Consider the following 24,163-nt stretch of genomic DNA (forward strand, 5'->3'; position numbering starts at 1 on the left):
GATGCTGAGAAGTTCAAAGATAGTAGCTCTAAAAAAAATAGTTCCAAATCAAAGCTCTTCTTATGTGTCATGAGAGTCGGACAATCTTACTCTTGACTCACCTATGGTATCATCTTCAAACTTATCATCATTTTCAATTTATTTAAATGAAAATATTGCAGGAGATTATACATCATCGAGTCGACCTTTTGATGTCAAAAAAGCAAAATTGAAGAAAAAACTTGATAAATCTTTTTCATCCGCTCTGAAATACTTACATGCTGATAATAAAAAGATTGTGATATAGTTGGCGAATGAAACTGCAGAAAGGGAGAAGGGAAGGCTAATGAAAAGCAGAGCTTTGAACTTAAAGGAATTTAAAGAAGAAAATAAAATTTTACTGCTCGATTTAAATTTTATTTTTGATTCAATTGCTCATGAAATGTTTCGCTAAGAAAAAATTTGAATATCAGAGAAAAGAGCTCAATATTAACAACCACCACTGTCATCCGCCTCTAATGTGTATGGTCAATATCTCAATGATATTATTGGATTCGAGTCCGACCTACCAGAATATTAAATATTTAGTGTGTTGTTGCTGATTGTATTTTCAATTAATATATATTGTTCAATTATAATATATGTGTCACTCAACTTATTCTATATAATATATTATAAATAAATTAATTTATTATAAATACTATTTATAATTGAGAATATATTAATTTAAATTAAATTTTTATAATTATAAAAAATAAAAATATAATATATTACGAGAGTGAAAAAATAAGGACCTATTTAAAAAGTTTTAAATATTCAAATAGTAAGGAAGAATTTTTATGAAAAAGATTATAAAATTTTGGACTATATTGTAAATTAATAAAAAAATAAAAAAAAAAATTAAATAGCGCTGCTACCGTGTCACACTAAATATAGCATGACACTGTAGCATAACACCAAAATCCCGCTGGATTTTGGTGTTGTGTTGGAGACCATCTCCAACGCTAAAATAAAATTTGATGTAGCGTTGGAGACGGTGTTGTTTGAGATTCTCTAAATTTTTCACTTAGTATGCAAATATCTAGGTTCGCATGCAAATATCTAGATTCTAATCGTTAATTTTGAAAGTTGGGTTAGTGGTATATGACCTATTAAGTTTTTCCTGAATGATTAATAAAATTCATATTCTTATGAAGAAAAACGTGGATGTAGCTGTTGATTCAACTGTCATTATTGAATTTCATACAGTTCTCTCTCTTTTGTAGTAATGCTATTTTTCACATGTAAACGTGCAATTCTTATTATAAATGAAAACAACTGCTTTATATACATAGCTCCTCTCAATCTATCATCAAGTCATTAATGTGAATCGGTGGTTTTAACCCTTAATGGAAATAAGCAGTTCCCTTTAAAGAGAGAGTTTTGAGTTTCCTGAGGTTTAGCCTCGTCTTTTTCGAGAGCTTTTGTCGATTCTTTATCTTAGTAGGAGGTTTCTATCTATCCCTTCAGGTGGAGAAAAACTTCTCTCCACTCGATCATTTTCTACTTTTCTATTTTTCTTGTTGTTTGTGTTTTGAACAGATCTAGAGAACTCTACTCGTAAATCCATGCAGTGCATGGTGGTTCGACTGATGTGTCCCCTCTCTTTTTATACTTGCCTTCATACCCTTGCAATCGTTTCGATGAAGGCTTATTTCCTTGCCGTGGAGTTGAATTTTTCTATCTTCTTTCTTGTTTGGCTTTTGGGTTGTTTTCCTGGTATCTCAATATGTTTGCATGTCTTTTTTGGACTATGATTTGGGAGCTACTCATCAATCTTGTTTCAATCCAACAATGATGAGCTTCTCCAACAATTATAGGCGGCGGTGCTTTGCTTCCAACCAGGTTGGATGGGTCATGTATTATAGGTTAGAGTTCTAGGATTTGTTCTTATATTGGGCTTCTATTTATGGGCCCTAGAATCCTATTTTGTTATGGTTTGTAGGCCTTAGACCTTATTTGGATGTAATCTTTGGGCTTAATGCCTTCGATTAATGAAATTTCTTATCTTTGAGGAAAAAAGCCATTAATGTGATGCAAATGTATTATCATTATGCAAGACAATTACAAAATATCATCAAGTCATTAATTAACTTTAGTATTTATAGCAACTTAAAAGGATACAATAGGAAGAACATTTGTGTTCCACCTTTTAAAATGGAAGTCTACTCTTTCAAAGAGTGGTATCTTAGCTTTTCCATGTAAAACTAAGCATAATATTTCCCTATTGTGTCCCTTGATCTAGATTTTTAATCGATCTACTCGATTCTGTAAAATCATCTGTCATTAATAATAATTCTCGCCAATTTGTATTTACAGAATCTAGAGGAAATAAAGTAGGTCTGGGAGGTACTTGTAGGCTTTCTAAATCTCCTTCAAGCATCTCTATGACTTTATTCATAGCAGGACGATCAGAAGGTTGAAACTGTACGCACCATAATCCTGTTATAATCATTTTCCTTGCTTTTATTTTTTCTTCCTCTGTTATGTCTTCTATTGGTAAATTTCCACTAGACAGTTGGTCATGAAGCCGATATGGACTATAAACTTCACTTAAACTTTCAATAACTTTATTATTTTCTTTCTTTCCTCTGTCTGCTATTTGTAACACCAATTGTCCAAAGCTATACACATCTGCTTTATATGAAACACCCCCCATATTCTTGTAGAATAATTCTGGAGCCATATATCCTTCTGTTCCCCCTTTGACGGTAAGAGATGCAATGCTCCCCTTGGTTGGATAAAATTTTGCCAGCCCAAAATCAGAAATCTTTGGAATGAAATTTTCATCTAGTAGAATGTTGTCAGGTTTGATATCGAAATGAAGGATTTGCATATCACACCCTCGATGTAGATATTCAATACCATAAGCCACTCCAAGAGATATCTCAAATAATTTTTCCCAACTTATCGAAATGGATCCTTCAAGATCAATATATTTTCTAAGAGATCCTTTAGACATGAATTCATATACGAGAGCTTGTTTTGATGTCTCGGCACAAAAACCAATTAGTTGAACCACATTAACATGATGAATCTTCCCGAGAGTAGCAACTTCATTGATAAAATCTTGTACATTAGCTTTAGATTTATCCAATATCTTTACTGCACTAAACTGGCCACTACGGAGCTTTCCTTTATATACAGAACCAAAGCCTCCTTCTCCTAACTTTTCTTTCAAACCTCCGGTGATTTTCTTAATTTGTGAGTAGGAATATCTTACCGGCATAAGGTTACTGTGACTCTGTAGGAATTCTTCGATTGTGTTATATTCTGACATATGTTTCCTTCGCCACTTGAATATAAGAAAAGCAATTACACATGGAAGTCCTAGTAAAGCTCTTACAAACCAAAAAATTCCTGCATGAAATTTTGGAAAGCATTGAAGAGAGACAAATTCTTTAGTTGCTTTAATTTGTTGGCAAAGAAATGCAGGCGTTACTTAGCTATTTTTGAAAGAAAGTAGTTCTTGTTTCTTACCAATATCAGTGAATATCGTTGAGTACTCAGCTGCAGAAAATGTACAGAAAATTAATGAGTGTTTATATTCTTAAAAATAAATAAATAATTAATTAGTTAAGTTAAATACATAATTTAGTCTCTACATTTACAAAAAGTTAGTTAATAACCTAATCTTTTTATTATTAACTTTTAATACAATAGTATAATTATTTAATACATAAATTTTATAAAATATAGCTATTCAACTCTTATACGCTTAAATAGTTTACATATGCTTTTATTACATGCTTACATGACTTACATACGCCTTGAATTTTTAAGAGAGATATTTTACGAATTAAATTTAAAGATTAAATAATATAAAAATCAATTATCAAAAGTTAACAGAAAAAAATCATAGTGTTAATTGATTTTTTAAGTAAACTTTACGCGGTAAATTATATAATCTCCACTTAATTACAATTACATGAATGGGGAGAAAACTTACATTCGATTGTTTCGATGATCAAACTGATTCCATATATAAATTCATTGAAGAGTGTACATATACCTATATGAAAATCAATACAAAACTATGAGTCAATAGAAAATAATAAAATAATTACAATGAATCCAATTATGTGATCGGCTATGAAAAATAAATGAATATAAATTATGAGATTATAGCTACTTATAAAATTGGGAAAAAACTATCCATAAATATAATATTTAAAGATAAATAGTAATTTAATTTTTTTTAAAAAAACTAATGGTAAAACTGATTGATATAAGTATATGAGAGAAGTAAAAGTGAGATAAGACTGTTTATTTGGGAAAAATAATTTATATTTTAAAAATATTTTTTAAAAATTATTTTTTAAATTTTAATTTTTTTAAAAAAATATATTGACACGTCTATGTATAAAATTGTTAACAAAACTTTTAAAATGCAGAAATATTTTTTTTTTAAAGAGAAATTTCTTTTGAATACTCAAATGCTAGAAAATTTTAAAAATGTAAAAATTATTTTTCTAAAAAGATATTTTGTTGTGCAAAATATATAGACTAAATTATTATTAGTAATAAATTATAGGGACTAAATATTAGATTTTTTAAATAGTAACCACTTACCACTGATGCGGTTATCAACGTCCAGGAAGATTACCGAGCTGTTGCTGTGCCAGTAAAGCTGAAACCCGAATGCAAGTCGCCTGTGAATTTCAACGCAGGATATATTATTCTTGTTTTCCAAGCCCAATTCATGTGGAATCAAAGATATCATCTCCAAGCTGCACAAATCCATCAAATCAGATATCCAATTCGATTCATCTATAATCATCGCATAAGTATGCATCTTCAAGGCAGATCCTCCATTGATGCAAGCAGAATAGTCCAAGTAAGATGGAGAGTGAACTGGACTTGGGCACTTGATGAAACAAATCATACGCGTTAAATCGGAAACCAAGTATCCATGATTTCCCAAAATTAAGTTGTCGAAAGTAAAAGGAAAACGAGGAATGGAGGAACAATCATATTGATTGACGCCGGCATCCACCAGTCGGATAGTGAAGTTATCGTAGTTGATGGCCTGAACATAGTATTTTCCTCCGAATAGACTCAACACTGTCAGATTATTTTCACAAGCAAGCTCATAATTGTGGTCTCCGCAATTTTTTGGATCAGTATGTAATCGAAAAGGGTAACTAATGTTATGGATATTTCCACATGAAGAAGCTGCACACTGATCATTTATTTCTGTAGAATTGCAGGTTGTTTGGGAGATAAGCAGGAAAAGAAAGATAAGACTTTCTATGATCATGGGAGAGCAGAGAGATGGATACACCATGTGTTTGTTTTCCTGCTTCAGAGAAAGAGAAATATTTCTGTTCTCAATTGGCTTCCCATACATGGACCAAGCAAGAAGGTGTAGTGGGCATTTAAAAAAAAAAGATTATTTATTTCAAAAATTGTATACTACGCTCTGTACATACTCTCTAATAATTAAGGCTCAAATATTTACAATAAATGTAAAGAAAAAGAAAAAAAGTTTTTTTTTTTTTAAATAAACATTTGCACTTCAGCTTTTTATTAAAAAAAAAAAAAAAAAAAAAAATAAATAAACAATACATGATGGTTCCACTAAGTTGGTTTGTAGTGTATATTGTAAAGAGAGAGTGAGAAGAAGAATTTAGAAAGCAATGATGAGTAATTCAAATGAAATGGTGGTATGCTTGTTCCTCTTGCCGTCCATTTTATTCCTAGCACAGCATGGAGCAGGCCTTGATCATCAGTGCAGTACATCGACATGTGGGATACAAGGCCCACCTGTCCGATTTCCGTTCCGAATCAAAGGGAGACAACCACCCCACTGTAGCTATCCTGAAGTTGGGTTTGATCTGCGGTGCTCGGAGAAGAACCATACAGTTATGGAGTTGCCAAATTCATGGAAGCTCTTGGTGCAAACAATTGATTACAAGTCTCAAGTGATTTATGCAAGTGATTTTGATAGAGTTTGTCTTCCAAAACGGCTTCTTCTTAGTTCCAATCTCTCTGATATTTATCCTTTCAGGTTGATGGATTACATTTTTAGTTTTACCTTATTTAATTGTTCTTCAAAGAAAGGACATTCGCTCCAGCCAATCACTTGCCTAAGTAGTCTTCATCATTATGTTTATGCCATTACTTCGCAATCTTCTATTCAAGACTTAGTGCTGCTGCTGTCTTGCTCCAAGCTACAAAACATTTCAGTGGCTTCAGAATATAGTCTCTATTCTCAGGAAAATGTTCTTCAATTCAGTTGGTACTATCCGGAATGTAGTTATTGTGAAGAAAAAGGCAAGTACTGCAGATTGAAGGGATCTGAAACTGAATGCTACGGCATCATCAAACCAGCTAAAGGTACGTTGTTTTCTGTTCATCTATCTCTTAATACTCATCCAACCTTTGGATCCATGTAGTGCCAAAACTGAAAAAGCTCTGTTCTTTTTGCAGGGTCAGCAACAAAGTTCATAACAACAGGTTGCGTATATTGTATTTTGAATTTTGTATTTATTTCTATGATTATGTGGAAGATGGGTGTTGTTATCTAGGGATGTTTTATACATACAGGTGCAGTTCTGGGTTCAATTTTTCTTGTAGTAGCAGCGATTCTACTCTACCGCAGGTATAGGTTCAATAGAACAGAAAGAGAATATCAGTCCAAGATTGAAAAATTTTTGGAGGACTACAAAGCTTTTAAGCCTACTAGATATTCCTATGCCGACATTAAGAGGATGACGAACAAGTTCAAAGTTGAATTGGGACAAGGAGCTTACGGAACTGTGTTCAGAGGAAAGCTATCTAATGAAATTCTGGTAGCTGTTAAGGTCCTCAACAACTCCGAAGGAAATGGAGAGGAGTTTGTCAATGAAGTGGAAGCAATAGGCAAAATCCACCATGTCAATGTGATCCGCTTGATTGGATTTTGTGCTGATGGGTTTAGACGAGCTCTAGTATATGAATATTTGCCAAATTCATTACAAAAATTCATATCTTCTGCCGACTCCAAGAGGCATCTCCTTGGCTGGAAAAGGCTGCAAGATATTGTTCTTGGCATAGCTAAAGGGATTGAATATCTTCATCAAGGATGTGAACGGAGAATCCTCCACTTTGATATTAAGCCCCATAACATCTTACTCGACCATGATTTCGCCCCGAAAATCACCGATTTTGGCCTGTCCAAGTTTTGTTCCAAGGATCAAATTGTTGTGTCCATCAAAACAGCTAGAGGTACTGCTGGGTACATGGCACCTGAACTATTCTCAAGGAACTTTCAAAATGTCTCCTACAAGTCAGATGTTTATAGTTTTGGAATTGTAGTGTTAGAAATGGTTGGAGGAAGGAAAATTGCTCGTGTAACTGAGGAAAACGATGAGCAAATATACTTCCCAAAATGGATTTATAATCTTTTGGAAAGAGGAGAAGACCTCAGATTTGAGATTGAGGAAGAGGGAGATACTAAAATTGCAAAGAAACTTGCAATTGTGGGACTGCAATGCATTCAGTGGAACCCAGCAGATCGACCCTCCATGAATGTTGTAGTTCGTATATTGGAAGGGGACGGAGATAATCTACCAATACCTCCTAATCCTTTTTGGTCTGCAGTTCCTGCAAGAATGAATTCAAAAAAATCTCAAAGACGGCTTCATCAAGAATTGGATGTCATATCAGAAACGGAGTAATTAGAAATCAATGTGATCTATAATTTGTTAAAATGTCTTAACTTTTTAACAATATATTAGTTAGTTATTCCATTAATTTTAGACATCAAATGTTTTACTATTTAATTTTTGTAATTTTAAATATTAAATATTTTATTATTTAATATTTATAATTTAGAAAAATTAATTAATTAGTGCCTCATATTTATAAAAAATCTATTAATTAATCATTCTGTTTGGAGGACATTTTAAATATTTTTATAGTATTTAATAATTAAAATTAATTGATGGACCAATTAATAAATTTTTTAAAATAACATGAATATTTTAATATATTTTTTAAAATAGAAAAACTAATATTATAAATATTATATTAATTCATAATATGAGAGCTAAATAATGCATTTATCTAAATAATGATGTATTCAATACTTGTTTTTGATTTAGTAATTTATGAGCAATAATTGTAAGTAATTATGTTATCATCATAAAAATCTTTATAAATTTCTTTGTTATTGCAATTGAATAGTGACATAGGGCTAATTAGTAACACAAAATTTATATCGATAATTATTTATTGCAAATGATGTATAAATAAAACTAATTAAAAAGGACAAAGGGGTTATGTGCTCAATTATTTATTCTCCAATAAGGGAATTATGTATTAAAAAAAAAAAGTTCATCATAAAAGACAAGGGTTATGTGTCCCTAACAATAATGGTGAATAAATAATTAAAATAAAATCTTGATTGTTAACTTAGAAGATGCCATGGGAAATCATTCTACATTCAGTGCTGAACAAAGTAAAAGTTAGATTAAAAAATTTGTTAGTGCAATTCAGCAGGTATCAATAATTTATAAATTATTTAGGGCTTACCCTTTCTTTTCACTATAAAAGATATAGGCAGATAAGGATCTAATTCTTTATATCATGTTATTATTATCATTTAAAGTTAAGAGCAACTGATTTGCTATATAATAGAAAGTATTATTTCATAGAAGTGAATATTTCAAAATAAATAAATAAATAAAAATTTAAACTTCAAATTTCATATATTTTTTTACATTTTAAAGTGAGAAAAAACAACTCATAATAATAAAATTATTATTTTTTTTATTATCTTTATTTTAATTTTAATAATTCATTATCCCTGTTATTTAACACTAACAATAGCTTTCCAGCAGTTATTATATAGGGAATTAGAGGAATTCAACCTAAAATATTTTAGGTTTACTTTAGTGAGAGCTTTACCTTAATGGGTTCTTAAAGTAAAGCAAATGCACAATAATTGAAGCTAAGGCTTTAATAAAGCATTGAAGAAAGTAGATATATAATTATTATCTAAGAAATCAATTAAAGATAGAATCGAATGTATCATTTGAATAAGTTGCTTTAAGAAAAATATTAAATTAAATTAAATAAATAATTTAAATTGTAAAGAGACATTGTTCCTTCATCCTTTGAGTAAAATTAATATCATTATAAATAATTGTTGCAAAATTAATTTTATTTCTAATAAAATTGAAGCATATACCATTCAATTAGAAATTGCAAAAGGGTATTGTAAAGTTCCAAAAAATTTACATTTCCATGTACTTTAGTTTGAGAAATTTAATTTAGATTATTAACGTCTTAGTATTTATTTTAATTATTTAAAAAAATTACTTTTATCTTCATGAGATATATCAAAGTTAATACATATCTCCATTTATTTTTAAAATTCAATAATTTAATCTCTACTGTATAAGACTGTAATTGAAAATCTCCCCATATTATATATATATTTTTTTCAATTTGATAAAGTTAAAAAATAAAAATTCAATGATTAAATACTATTATTGTGAGAAATTCAGCTTGGTCGAACAAGTCTATAATAAGTGGAATTGGGTTTAAAATTATGTTATTTTTTATTATTTAAATTAATTTAAGAGTTTTCTTAATTCTACTTGTATTTAACTTCACTTAATTAAAATTTTATTTTACAATTAAAATAAAATTTTATTTCAATGTGAAAATAAAATTTATAATTTTAAAACATATAATTTATGCTTTAAATCAAGAAATTTAAATTTTTATGATTACATTTTTTAATATATTAATTTAATAAAATATAGTTTCATCTATGCTGAAAATTTTATTTGTGTTGTATATACATTTTCTATATTTAAAATTGAAAATTTTAAAAATAAAAATGATTTAACGCTTTTAAATAATATTTAATATAGTAAACTTTAATATTTATAAATTGCTAAATATGCCGATTATATAATTATAATCGTTTATAAAAATTAAGTATTTAAATAAATAAATAAAAATTATATAACTCTAATATTAAAGTATTAAAAAATCAATGTTGTAAAACTCATAATTAAGTTTTATCCACTTATTTATTTAACTTTAATATCAACATGCCACCATGAGTTACTAGAAAATCTATTTGGAACTAATTTCAATTTGTTTGTAGCGTCTCTTTAAAGAATTTTCCTAGCTAGAACTCATTGATGCAATAAGTTTCTAAAAAATTTCTTAAATTAATTTTAGAGGTTAGTTTCTAAAATTAACAATTATATATATGAAATTTAAAATTTCAATTCAAGTTTCATTTTCTCTTCCATAAACGGTCAATTATAAGAGCCTAAAATTTATTCTAGAGTTACTTTATTATTTCAAATAGTATGTTTAATTAATATTCAGCCTTGCTCAAAATTACAAATTCTATATTTCGATTAGAACAGAATTCAATGTTTGTGGGTAAATATATTTCTGGACATGCATTCTAATACTTTAGTCTGGATGTTTTAATTATTAAATTAACATAAGTGATCCTTGAAAAAGGGATCAGATATTTATTACATCGAAAAACTTTGAAAAAAAATTATTTGTGAGAAATCTATTATTAAGTATTATTAGTTAGATTCAATGATTGGATTCTTTTGAAATACAATAATAAACATTCAAATAATAAGTTATTTATTGATAAATATTATTAAATTTACAATATATGTTATTTTCACATATATTTTATACAAATTTTATTGTGCAAATGAATTTAAAAGTAAGAGGTATAAAAATATACTTATCAAAGAAGGAACAAGATTAAGGCTATACATAGAGAAAACTATGATGCAAGATAGCCTATGGGTATAAATTTATATCATCTAATTACCATTCAACAAGGCTCCGTGCAGGAAAAACTATATGTAAGATAGTCTATGAGCATAAATCTATATTGTATAATTAGCGCTCAATAAGACTATGCACAAAAAAAAAAAAAAAAAAGAAACGATGCAAGATAATCTCTAGGCATAAATCTACATTATCTAGTCAGTGCTTGATAACAAGACTAAGGTCTCGCATAGAAAAAACTATGATGCAAGATAGTCCACAGGCGTAAACGTATAGCCTAGTTAGTGCTCAACAAGGCTCAATACAAAAACACTATGATGCAAGATAATCTGCGGATATAAATCTATATCATTTAGTTAGTGCTCGACAATAGAGCTAAGATTTGTGCAGAAAACTACGATGCAAGATAGCCTATAGGCATAATAAATCTACCTCGTCTAGTTAATACTCAACAAGTCTCCAGTACAAAAAAAAAAACTACAGTGCAAGATGACCTATGGGCATAAATCTGCATTGTGTAGCTTGTGGACAACCTCAAAGCTAAAGACCATCCAAAAACAACAAAAAAAAAAAAAAAAGAAATAAGACTAACTACTTCAAGTCATTACATAAAAATTCATGCTTGAATTAGGGAGTATCATCATCATATGGCTCAATAAAACATAAAACTAACAGGTCTAAAAGAGCATAATGGAAGAGCTCAATATTATAGGGAAGACCATTAAGTCTTACAAAAATGAAATAGAAGGTCTAGGGTCTAAAAGAGTCTAATGTAATGGCTCAAATTAAAAAAAAAAGAAAAGGATAAATTACACTTAAGTTTTTGAATTTTAGTATAATTAATTGATCAGTCCCTATATTTTTAAAACCGAACACTTAAATCCCTGAGTTTTCAATTTATCAACCTTAAAGTCCTTCCGTCCATAATTTTGTCAACTCTCTATTAATTGAATATGAAATGACGAAAATACTATTTTATTTTCTTCTTCCTTATTCTGTTACCATCAGCAATGATCACTTCATCATTCTAAAACCAACAATATCAGTAATAGTGATTAAAATCTAAACTCACATCCACCTAAATAATTCTTTATTTTCACCTGCATAAACTATGTTAACCTCTTGCAACCACACAAACTCACATAGCCACTACATCATCAAATCTCACAACAGCCCTCTACTATCTACTCCGAGAGCGATTTGAGAACCACAATTATGGGAAAAATATGAGAGATTTAAGCAAGATTGCAATCACCATCCAATGATAGAGACCAATAACTGAGCAAAAAAAAATAAAGAAAATGAACATCCAAACTGCTTCCCTGCCATGCCCACACATTAAGGAAGCCAATTCACAATCCACAATCCTTTATGCAACAACTTACCATTGGCAAATTAAAAGAGTGAGGATTTCATTGATTGGTCCAGCAAAGATGTTTCTATAGACTCCATGGAAGGGTAAGATTGATAATTTGTGAAATTTGATGGGTGAAGGAGGACAAGTTGCGCATGGAGAGTTATAGAGATGAAGAGATTGTGATTAAAATTTTTGGCATCAAGGAGGAAAAGTCGCTTCACTTCCTTTTCTAAAAGTGAGAGTTTGTGATTAAAAAATTAAGCTTCCATTGTTGGTAGTAGGTGAGCATCACAAGACTAGAAGAATAATTATGCAGAGAGAGGAGATAACAAGGGAAAAAGAGAGAGGTGAGAGATGGATTTAGGGTAACTATGGGAAGAAAAAATGCATTTTATGGTGTAATAAGAGTATTGTGGGAACAAAAAATAATGTTCAAAGATTTGACCAACCATTTACCTTTGAACTAATGGAGAAATGGATGAAGGGACTGTGCATTTAGACAAAATAATAATAAAGGAATTTAAGTACTCGATTTTAAAAATATAGGGATTGATTCGTTAATTATAGGATAACTTAGGGACTAAAGTGTAATTAATCCTAAAAAGGGAAAAGAAAAAGAATAGAAGACCTCAAAGTTGAAGGTCTCAAGAAGAAATGCCCTAAAGAATGTCTTAGAAAGGGAAAACCACTAACTATAAATGGCAGACCACTAAGGTCAGACCAAAATGGTAAAGCATTAACTTGGAAGTCTAGAATGGTAGACCACTAACTCGAAAGGGCAGAACATTAAGGTTAGGTCCAAAAGGCAGGCTAGAAGGGCAAGTCAAGTCGGAAGGGTAGAAAGCTAAGTGTATGTTGCAAGGGTACACCACTAAGGTCAGATTGGAAGGGCGGACTACTAATGTCATATAGGAAGGAAAGACCACTGAGGTCAGCTCCCAAGGTAAGGCCTCCTAAGAAAGGCCTTCTAAATGAAAGACCACCAATGTAAGACCTCCAAAAGTAAGACCTTTTGAAGGGAAGACCACTAAAAATAAGAACTTCCAAATGTAAGACCTCTCAAGATAAGACCTCCTAAGGTAAGGTCTTCTAAATGGAAGACCGCAAAGGTAAAACCTTCCTAAGATAAGACCTCCTAAGATGAGGTCTTTCAAAAGAAAGACTTCCAAGATAAACCCTTTAAATTTAAGAAATCTAAAAGTAAGACCTTCAAAAATAAGGGCAAAATAATTCACTGGAATTCTCACTTTTTATAAGTATAGAGTCTACTTCCTTAGTCCGATCTATATTTAATCGTCTAATTCAACTGATTGAATTAGAGAGTGGAGGCATCTAATAACATATAAAGATTATAAAATTATTTTAATTAAGAAATGGACCCTGCCTAAGAATATGTTATAGAGTATTCTTGCACTTCTCCAAAAAGAGTACTTGATAAGATAAGAGAGAGGCACCTCTTTCTTTTAGCAAAGACCTTGAAAAAGGCTCCTCCTCTCTTCTTCTTCTCTGTTCGTCTTTTCTTTTCCCTTCTCTTCCTTGCATCTTCTACTATGAAAATTTTGACTCTGAATTTTCAGATCTGACTTGAGAGTTTTCACCGAGGATTCCCAGTAGACTCCTAATCTTTTTTTCTCTATTTTGTAGACCCCAATTTCAAGATCACGTGTTTTGGGACCCATTTAAGAAAATAAGAGAAAAAATCATCATCAAGAATAGAAAGACTTGTTTTACCTTTTTCAAAATGCGTGCATGATTTCTTTAGTAATAATAATATTATTGGTAATGTTTCTACCTAGAGCAAAATTATTTTAATTCTCATCTATAACACAAGGAAAAATTCTTTTATGTCTGTTAGCCAAAACCTTTATCAATATTTTGTACATCACACTACACTATAAATAAAAAATCTACAATTCTAGTAGGATTGCTCACTTTGGGAATTAGAGTTAGTAGAGTACCAAATATGTGCTAACATCACCTTGAATATCAGATTTAGTGAAGACTAAATTATAAATTTTAACTATGTCGTTGCTAGTTAAGCCTTCTTATTAGGCATTGCTACTTATGTCCAAAACAACGATAAGGTAATACGCTTTGATCATTCAATTTATTGGATGCTTTGGAACTCTATATTACGATATGTGTTTATCTTAATTTTTTATGCATAATTTTAGAATTATGAAATTTTCATATTCAAATTTGTATTATATCAAATGCTATAAAAAAAACTTATATAATCAGCCCTTAAAAATTAAATTATATACAAAATGTTTAAATACATTTTTATATCTCTAAACTTCATTTGGAAAAAAAAAATCTTCATAGTATATTAAAATGTAAAAGTGTTATATATAGTAACCTAATATAAATTGGTTCAGTATTAGTAGACCCAGATTTGAACCTCAATCTCCTAATAAAAAAGTTATACACAATATAAAAATTTTGTAATAAAAACTTTATAAATTCTGTACATTCAAAAAAACTTCTCCTGGATTCAAAGTGATCTAAGAATATTTTAGAAAATTCACATTACTTGGTAATAGGATCAAAAGATTAATTCCACTTTTAGATAGTTCAAATATGTTTTAAAACATGTTTAAAGTTCAAAATGATACAATTTGTTTTAACAAAGTTTAAAGGTGCAAAAATATATGCCATTTATATAAAGTTATATTAATTTTTATTAAAAAATTATATTATATATAAAAAAAATATCTGCTATTTCAAATTTATATTATTTGTTCCTCCAAAATACATCAAATTAATATTTTTTAAAAAATTTTAGTATTTGGTTAATCTCTCAGTTTAAAATTATATTAAAACATTTATGAAATTTTAAAAAATTTATTAATTAGTCATTTTATAAGTTTTAGTTACTAACATTTTACTATTCTTAGTATCTATGATTTAAAAAAATTTATTATTTAGTCTCTCAATTTTGTAAAAAGTCTATTATTAATTCTATGTATTGATGGTATTTTAATTTTTTTTAAATACTTAATAATTAAAATTAATAAAAAGATTAATTAGTAGATTTTTTAAAATATTAAATGTGTATTTTAATATATTTTTAAAAATTAAAAAAATTAATTTTTCTATACTAAAATTTAAATAGTAATTTTTTCTTTAAAAAACAAATCACGAGCTATTTGCATATTAATCAACTTAAAAAATTATATCAATTGTAATTAAAAAATTTTATCAGCTCCTATTAAAGATCATCATGTTGCGTATTAACAAACTTCAATATATATATAATTTAAAAATTATAAATAATTTATTTATCAATTTGTTTCATAATTTCATATTAAATAGTTTACATATTTATATTATTATGGAGGAAAAAATATATTAAAAATTTCAAATGCAATTTTATGAGAAATGCTATTAAATTATGGAGGAAAATGAAAAAAAAAATTCTTTAATTTTATCGATTTTTCATTTCAAGATATTTGTACTTTAATTTTTATATTTCGATATCATATTATTAGTAAATAATGACGATTTTCAAATGTCATAAGAAAATATTGATGAGACAAGCAAATAATGAAGTACTATTTAGATAAAATTAGACTATAAAAGCTAAAATAAAAATAAGTAAAATTTTACATTATTTTAGCACTTCTTAAAAATTATTAAACAAATATTAATTTACGATTATATTTTGCTTCCCACTTTATTAATTTTTAACTATATGAGAAAATTGTGTTATTTACTGACGACGACGGATATTATCAGTGGCGAAAAATAAAAAATTTAACTTAGAAAATCTAATTTAACTTAAAAAATTCAATTTAAATAAGTGATTAGAGAAAATAAAACATATGAAATAAATATATATAGAAGATTATAATCTTATTGATGGCAGTAAATTATATTCTTATCATTTGCAATAAGTAAGCATTCTAACAGTTATTCATATATGTGTATATATGTATGTCTTTGATTTTTGAAATTTTATCCACCTTTGAAATTTTAGTGGCTATATATTCTTCTTACGAACAAAACATTATTCAAATTAAATCTAAATCTAAATCGCATATCACTAATATAAATAATTATATAGTAAAATATTAACCATTGTGTATATAATAATTATATACAAAAATTTCTAAGAACATAAATATAATCGCTATAGGTATAACGATCAAATATTAACCAATAATTTTGATAGGACCTATAAGGGATCTACCATGATTAAGGACTTGGATTACAGGTTAAGGAGCAATATCCACAAAGAAAAATCAAACTCAACAAATACCGAAGCAAAATGCAAATGCATTATTATGCATTATTATACATTAAACCCAACAAGTTAAACATATAGAATTATTACAACATATCATCAAGTCATCACTAACTCTATAGAGCAACTTATAAAGGTAAAAGAAGTTTCAGAACATTTTACCATCTCTTTCAACCAAGCAATATTATATATCTATTTTACTTCACTTGACGTTGATGATGATTCTCCTTCATCTATAGTCATTGATTCTACAGGATATAGAACAGGCCTTGGGGGCAATTTTAGGCTTTTGAGATCTCCTTCAAGCATGTCTAGTACTTTGTTCATTGAAGGACGATTAGAAGGTTGCATCTGTATACACCATAATCCTGTTATAATCATTTTCCTAGCTAATATATTCTCCTCCTCTGATGAGTCTTCTATTATTAACTTTCCACTTGAGAGTTGGTCATAAACCCAGAATGGATAGTAAACTTGACTCAAATTTTCTGCCAATGCATTTAGGTTTTTCCTTTTTCCTGCGATTTCCAACAACAACATTCCAAAACTGTATACATCTACTTTATGTGAAACACGCCCAATATTTTTGTAGAACAACTCTGGTGCCATGTATCCAATTGTTCCCCTTGCAGCTGTAAGAGATGCAATGCTTCCCTTAGTTGGATAAAGCTTAGCTAACCCAAAATCAGAAATTTTTGGAGTGAAATTTTCATCAAGAAGAATGTTATGAGGCTTGATATCAAAATGAAGGATTTGCATATTGCAACCTTGATGTAGATACTCAATGCCTCATGCCACTCCAAGAGATATTTCATATAACTTTTCCCAATTCAAAGAAATAGGTCTTTCTTGACAAAAAATATAATTATCAAGAGACCCATTAGACATAAATTCGTATACAAGAGCATGCTTTGATCCCTCAACGCAAAAACCAATTAATTTTACTATGTTGGTATGGTGGATCCTTCCAATTGTAGCAACCTCATTGATAAAATCTTGTCCATTAGCTTTAGATTTACCCAACATCTTTATTGCTGCAAATTTACCACTACGAAGTTTTCCTTTATGCACAAAACCAAAGCCTCCTTCACCCAACTTTTCCTTGAAACCTCTAGTGATCTTTCGAATGTCTGAATAAGAATACCTTATTGGCATAAGGTTATTGTGACTCTGGAGGAATTCTTCAATTGTTTCATACCCAGATAGATGCCTTCTTCTCCATTTATAAATAAGAAATGCAATCACACATGGAGCCCCACAGAAAGCTCTTGCAACCAAACACATTGCTGGATATAATTATGGGATCATATTCAACAAAGAGAAACTAATTAATTAGTTATTGGTTTAAAATTTTGTCTAAGAAATATAAGAGATATGCTTCTAAAAACGTAAGATAAAGTTAGCTAAGTTTCATATGTTGCAGATTTTCATGGTGTCTCTTCATATAAATAGGTAACTTTGTCCCCTCATAGATTAATGGAAGGAGTTCTTACCAAGACAAATAACTGTGTTTCCAAGTAACCCTGTATGAAGTGAATGTAGAGAAATTTAATTACTAATGTTGCTGCCCTTAAATCAAGTAACAATTATTTAAACATGATTACATATTATATGATCGGAGACAGAGATCTTACATAGGATCATATCCAAGAAGTTATCGTTCCCTTCATTAATTAAGAGGAAAACAAATCAGTATCATACATATATCTTATTGATTGCATCAGATATATAATCATAGAAATATAATATTTATTCAAATGCAATATTGAGTAATAACTACTTACTAACTCTTCTAGTTTCTTTCCATGAACATTTTGTGCGTATATATATATATAAAACAATATGATATCTGAAAATTATATTATTGATTCAATTAATTTGAATTCACGCTGAATATGCTCATTAAAAAGATAAAACACTTGGATTTAAAAGTTTTCTGTATGCAAGACTCAAACTCGAAATTTTTTATTGATTTCATTTCTCAAAATTTTTTATTGAGGAAAAAAAATGAAATGAGATTTCATTTCTATTTTGTGTTTAAAGGAAAAAAATGATAGAAATATTCTATCGAATAAATATAGGTCTCTTGTACTAAAAAAAATAAACAAAATACTTGAATTAAAATTATTAACAAATAAATAAAGACTTAATTAGCCTGTAATTGAATTTACTTACACTTTAAATTAATTTTATTAGAATAAAGTTAAAATATTGAGAAGCTATTGCCGACTCAGTCTAGTATTGCTTAACCTGGAGGACAACAATTCTACAAATAGTTGGAAAGACAAGAAAATTTTGTCATCCTGTAACAAAATAATAATATTTGCAGCACCTAAATTCCACACTATGCATTTAAATTTTCAGTATTAATTAGATTTTCAAAATTTTAAGGTCATCTTTATTAGAAAAGATATTTTCCAGTGCTGAATTTTTCTAAAGCTTCAAACATAATAAAATATGAAAAATATTTTATATTTTTGTATTATAGATATAATTAGAATGGCGGAGAAAGAATATATTATTAAGAAAAGGAAAAAGACTATCAGAGTAATTTATTAATCAAATAAATTTGTGTGTGAAAGTAAACAATTATTAATGATAAAATGGATGAAAGCATTACTTACACCGGTACATGCATCGTAACCGTTTTCTGCTGTCCAGATAGCAACCACCATCACATTGTCCACAGTGGATGTTGTGCCAGGAAAGCTGAAACCCAAATGCAAGTTGCCTGTGAATTTCAAGAAACGACATGTTCTTCTTTGCCGGAAATAATGGAAACAAACTAAGCATCTCCACGCTGCACAACTCCATCAAATCGTTTGCCTTCATGTCTCCTATATTTACATAAGATGAGTTAAGACAAGGAGCTGTTTCCACGTAAGGAGGAGACTTCACTGGATTTTGACACTTTATGAACATAATCTGCTGCGATAAATCCGCCCTTTTGTATTCTTCTGATTCTGACCATCGGTATATATAAGTGGAATAACTTTTCGACAGATCGTATATAAATGGAAAACGAGGAATGGAGGAGCAATTGTCTGGATGGACGCCGGCATCCACTAGTCGGATAGTGAAGTTATCGTAATCGATGGACTGAACATAGTATCTTCCACCGTTAAGATTTAACACCGTCAAATTGTTTTGACAAGAAAGCTCATATCTATGGTGTCCGCAATTCTTAGGATCAGTTTGTAATCGAAAAGGGTAACTGATGTTGTGATTATTCCCACATGAAGCTGCACAGTGACTTGAATCCCTTCCGTTGCAAGTTTGGGAGATGAGCATGAAAACAAAGATTACAATTTCTCCAATCATGGAATCAAGGTAGACAGAGAATGACAGTGTCTGTGTTGATTTTTCATGAAAAATTCATCAGGCGGCTATAGCCTATTGCCATTAATCTATTGTTGGTAGACACACAGACACAGTGCCATTCACTTGCAAAATGGTCCCTTTTTGACATTTCAAACACTTGCAAGAAGTCATCAATAAGCTTATCACCATCACTGCTGTCTACATCTTAGCCAGTCCATGGCCTACGGCTTCTGCTTCGCTGTCTCCGTCTTTGCGACTTTGACGATCCTATTCCTAGTCTTTCAGTATTTCTTCCAAGAGGATCACAAGCTAAGCCTAATATTTCATTGTTCCTTGTTACGAAAAGATTAAAGGTTAATTATTAGGGTGTGACTCGAAAGTTTTAGTGTGTATGTGTTTTTTCCTTTTTCAATTTAAATATAATTTAAGTGAATTTTATAAAATAATTATATAAATAATTTTTTTATTGATTTAGACTTTTATTATTTTCCAAATTTTTATTGAGATTATAATCGATGATATTAGTAAATTATTATTGGCACTTCATCAATCATCACTTGCGATTACTGGTCCGCTTTTGACGTTTCAAATTTATAGTCTCTCTCGTTACTTGCAAGAAGTCATCAAACTCATTATTATCACTGTTTTCTACCTTTACTAAATAATTTTTAAAATAAAAAATTACTATTTAATTTTTATAATATAAAAAATTTAATAATTAATTTTTTAATTTTTAAAAAATATATTAAAATATTTTTATAATTTTAAAAAAATTTATTAATTAATTCTTTCATTAAATTTTAACCGTTAAATTAAATATTATAAAAATATTAAAAATATTTTTTCATATGAAATAATTATTTAATAAATATTTTTATAAAATTAAAAGATTATCTAATTAATTTTTTCTTATAATGTAGAAGCTACATAATGAAATATTTAACTGTTAAAATTTACGAATCGTTAATTAATTTATTTTTTAATAATTCATAGAGATATTAATATATTTTTTGAAATCAAGAAATTATATATTTATTTTTTTATATTATAAAAATTAAATAATAAATTTTTCTTTTTAAAATTATAAATGATTTGAAATAACATTTATGTTTTAATTCTACGTTATATAAAAAAATCAGTACAACATAGACATTGTGGGTTATTTATCTGACTTGTTGGTTTATTTTATTTTCACCCAACTAAAATTAAGTAAGAGAGAATAATAAATTAAAAATTTATTATTAATAATTATTTTAAAAAAATTTATTATTTAGTTTCTAAATTATAAGAAAACTCATTCCTCAATTTTAAAAAATATATTAAAATATTTCTGATTTTTTAAAATTCTACTATATAATTTTTTCGTTAATTTTAACCGCTAAATTAATTTCTTAATTTTATAAGAAAATTATTAACTAATTAATTTCTCTGTATTGAGTTTGTATTTTTTTAATAATATTAACGATTAAAATTAATGAAGAGATTAATTATTAAAACTTTTGAAACCTAAAAAATTTAATATATTTTTAAAATTAAAAAAATAACTAGTGAATTTTTTTAAAATACAGCTTTAAATGAAAAAAAAAGATATAAGTCCAATGAAATTCATGTATTTCTATTTAATGATCAAATAAAATGAATTTAAATTTTTTTATCAATTAAGTCCTTGTATATTTATTCAAAGGCTAAATAAGTACTTGTCTAATATAATATTATTTTTTCATAATAAAAATACTTTTTTATATAATAAAATTTTATTTTTAAAATTTAAAAAATTATTTACTATTTTTATATATTTTTTAATTTTTATGTTAATTAAAAACTAAAAATTTCAAAAGATAATATTTTATTATTAAAAAAATAATATTATATTATATCAAAACTTATTTCATTTATTTTTTTATTTTTTTAAATGAGAAAAAATATATTTTTATTTATTTTTAATCTTTTTTAATAAAATTATAAAAGGATAATATGATTAAAAGTAATAAAACGTTAAATCTCTCGAATTGAGTGGAATACATTTATCATCTGATTAAGAATGCAAGTATTTCATATTATTTTTTGAAAAAAATACACTTTAGTACAATGTATTTTCGTGCATTTAATATCAAGAGTCTAAACTTTCTTTTCTTGCAAATGAGGACCTGCACTTTCTCTTTTTGAAGTAATCTGAGCGCAAATAATTAACGTTATTCAATTTTGTTAATGTGGCACGATGACATTATCTCTATTTAATGATGTGATGTTGATGTGAAATAATAATATTATTTTTATGATAGAATGACATACTATATACATCAATTTTATGAATGATGTGACATTTTACATGATTCTCTATATAAGCTATTATGACATCAATTATTATGTAATCCTTAAGTAAATTTTTTATATTATATTGTGATAATTTAGCAATTACATAATATTTTTTATTAATAATTAATGAAAGTTTTAATGGTTGGGTATAATTAATAAAAGTTTAAAAATGCATACATAAATTGACTATTTTAAAGTATAGAGTAAAATTGTAAAAACTATAAAGTATAAGATTTTTTCAGTAATTATTTCTAAAAGGATTGTTTATCGTTTTTTTATCATACTCTTCCAGTTTGTTTATATCTTATTTAACCTTCAAGGTTTGGACTTTATTTTATAGGTAATTGAGGATATTTATTTTAATTTTTTTCATTGAAAAACCATATGACAATTAGCATCATTATATGGAACTTACTTGTAAATCCACATCATCATCCTAGATGATGTGATATCATATGAAGATGATGTGGCATGCCACATTATAATAAAATGCATGGTACATCAACATTACATGTTTAAATGGAGATGATATCATCATGCTACACCAATGAAACTTAATATGTTTAGTTAATTATTTTTGTGACATTGAAAAGAGAAAGTATATATTCTCGTTTGTAACAAAAAAGTTTAGACTCTGATACTAAACATCTGAAAATACATAGTACTAAAATTTATCTCAAAATTTTCAAATTCATGTAAATACACTTGCTATAAGATTAAATTTGTAAATATTTAAAAATAAGAGTACCTCATTTTTTTTACATGGAAGGACTCACATGACTCTATAATAATTGAAATCTTTAATTTCAACTTAAATATTTTTTTGACAAATCTTATATAGGGTTGTTACAATATAAAAAAAAAAATAAATTGGTTCTGTTTAAATTTTACATAAATTTTAGAGTTAATAACATAAAAATTCTATTTTTTAGAGTACCTCGAATTAACTCACGTTTTAAATTATTTTTTTTCTGAAATTCACACTGATTATTATTATAGTTTAAAAAAAAGTATAATTAATAACAGATTGAAAGTAAAAAAATTACTATTTAAGAAAATATATTAAAAATAATTATAATTATGTTATTATTTTGCATTCACAGCTTAGTCTAGTGGTAAGTACATAATTATTTTATTATTTTATATTAGTCTGATGGTAAGTACATCTGAGTAAATCTGAGAGGATTGACTCTCAATCCTCAATTTTCACTTAAAAAAAATTATTTTATTATTTTATATTTTAAAAATAGATCATGTGAAATATAATTTTAACCAATTTTATATTTTAAATTAGGAAACACAATTTATATATGTGGTTGATAATACACTTTTTTTTAAATTACTATAATAATTTTTTAAAAAAAAATTAAGAAGTGGGTTGATTTGAAATTAATTGGAATAAATTAATGCAATAAATTATTGATAACACTAAAAAACTTATAATAATAATATAAATTATTTTTTAATATTATAATTTTAATTTTAAGAGAAATAATAAAAAAACTCACTATATTTAAAAAATATATATAATTACACTTTAAATTTTAAAAATTTATTAATTAAACTATAAATTTTAAAATTTTAACTAATTGTATTATAAATTTTGCTGCCATGGTAATATATATCAAATAATATGATAATTTAATTAATTTTTAGTAAAAATTCTGAAATTTAAATGCAATTAAAATAAATATAAAAATATAAATTTAATTAATGAAATATAAAAAGATAAAATTTAATTACAAATAATAAAAAAATAAAATTTTTTTATCATTAACTCTAAATTTTATTATATATTTCTATCGTCTTCTTTTTCTTTTAGTCAAGTATGGGGATAGTTCAACATAAGTCATTAGTCATGGATTGAAAATTAGCTCACTTTGACTTTTCAAACACCAGTCTCTCTTACAAAGTCACTACCTACCGACAATGCTATTCCTTAGGATGAGAAAAGGAAATGAAGGGAAAATGTTCATACAAACAATCTATAATATTCCTATAATTTTTGTCATTTCATTCTAAATATATTTGTAATCCGACCGTTTATTATAAATAATTTTATAAAAAAATTTAATAAAATTATGAAAAATTATTTTAAATAAAAAAATTAATTGAATTAAATTCTTATAAAATTTTTA

At 27.4% G+C, this 24,163-nt stretch overlaps 2 protein-coding genes and 1 pseudogene across 4 annotated transcripts; 1 reads left to right on the forward strand and 2 right to left on the reverse strand.

Moving 5' to 3' along the window:
* Positions 1 to 2,092: 2,092 nt before the first annotated feature.
* On the reverse strand, positions 2,093 to 5,452 carry LOC110613050 (LEAF RUST 10 DISEASE-RESISTANCE LOCUS RECEPTOR-LIKE PROTEIN KINASE-like 2.4). 2 transcript variants are annotated; one of them, XM_043956267.1, is made up of 4 exons: positions 4,591 to 5,451; positions 3,968 to 4,030; positions 3,499 to 3,528; positions 2,093 to 3,378 (listed from the first exon to the last, which is right to left on the reverse strand). In XM_043956267.1, the coding sequence occupies exons 1-4, from the start codon at positions 5,366 to 5,368 to the stop codon at positions 2,243 to 2,245; spliced, it is 2,007 nt and encodes a 668-aa protein (XP_043812202.1). In that variant the 5' UTR covers positions 5,369 to 5,451; the 3' UTR covers positions 2,093 to 2,242. The 2 variants fall into 2 exon arrangements, with proteins under 2 accessions (XP_043812202.1, XP_043812203.1); XM_043956268.1 differs by lacking the exon at positions 3,968 to 4,030 and having other exon boundaries at positions 4,591 to 5,452.
* LOC110612529 (rust resistance kinase Lr10) lies at positions 5,262 to 7,963 on the forward strand. Of its 2 annotated transcripts, XM_043956270.1 has the most exons (5): positions 5,262 to 5,383; positions 5,615 to 6,357; positions 6,451 to 6,477; positions 6,568 to 7,713; positions 7,901 to 7,963. In XM_043956270.1, the coding sequence occupies exons 2-4, from the start codon at positions 5,658 to 5,660 to the stop codon at positions 7,677 to 7,679; spliced, it is 1,839 nt and encodes a 612-aa protein (XP_043812205.1). In that variant the 5' UTR covers positions 5,262 to 5,383; positions 5,615 to 5,657; the 3' UTR covers positions 7,680 to 7,713; positions 7,901 to 7,963. The 2 variants fall into 2 exon arrangements, with proteins under 2 accessions (XP_043812205.1, XP_043812204.1); XM_043956269.1 differs by lacking the exon at positions 7,901 to 7,963 and having other exon boundaries at positions 6,568 to 7,769.
* Positions 7,964 to 16,388: 8,425 nt separating this feature from the next.
* LOC110613091 lies at positions 16,389 to 19,955 on the reverse strand (annotated as a pseudogene).
* Between the last annotated feature and the right edge of the window lie 4,208 nt (positions 19,956 to 24,163).

The sequence above is a fragment of the Manihot esculenta genome, chromosome 4, assembly GCF_001659605.2.
Source record: "Manihot esculenta cultivar AM560-2 chromosome 4, M.esculenta_v8, whole genome shotgun sequence".
Classification (NCBI taxonomy): Eukaryota; Viridiplantae; Streptophyta; class Magnoliopsida; order Malpighiales; family Euphorbiaceae; genus Manihot; species Manihot esculenta.

Coding starts and splice junctions, on each gene's coding strand:
- LOC110612529 (XM_043956270.1), top strand. CDS start 5,658: ATGATGAGTAATTCAAATGAAATGGTGGTATGCTTGTTCCTCTTGCCG. Junction 6,358..6,450: donor CATCATCAAACCAGCTAAAG/GTACGTTGTTTT, acceptor TTCTTTTTGCAG/GGTCAGCAACAAAGTTCATA. Junction 6,478..6,567: donor AACAAAGTTCATAACAACAG/GTTGCGTATATT, acceptor TTATACATACAG/GTGCAGTTCTGGGTTCAATT.
- LOC110613050 (XM_043956267.1), bottom strand. CDS start 5,368: ATGTATGGGAAGCCAATTGAGAACAGAAATATTTCTCTTTCTCTGAAG. Junction 4,031..4,590: donor CGTTGATAACCGCATCAGTG/GTAAGTGGTTAC, acceptor ATTTTCATATAG/GTATATGTACACTCTTCAAT. Junction 3,379..3,498: donor AACGATATTCACTGATATTG/GTAAGAAACAAG, acceptor AATTTCATGCAG/GAATTTTTTGGTTTGTAAGA.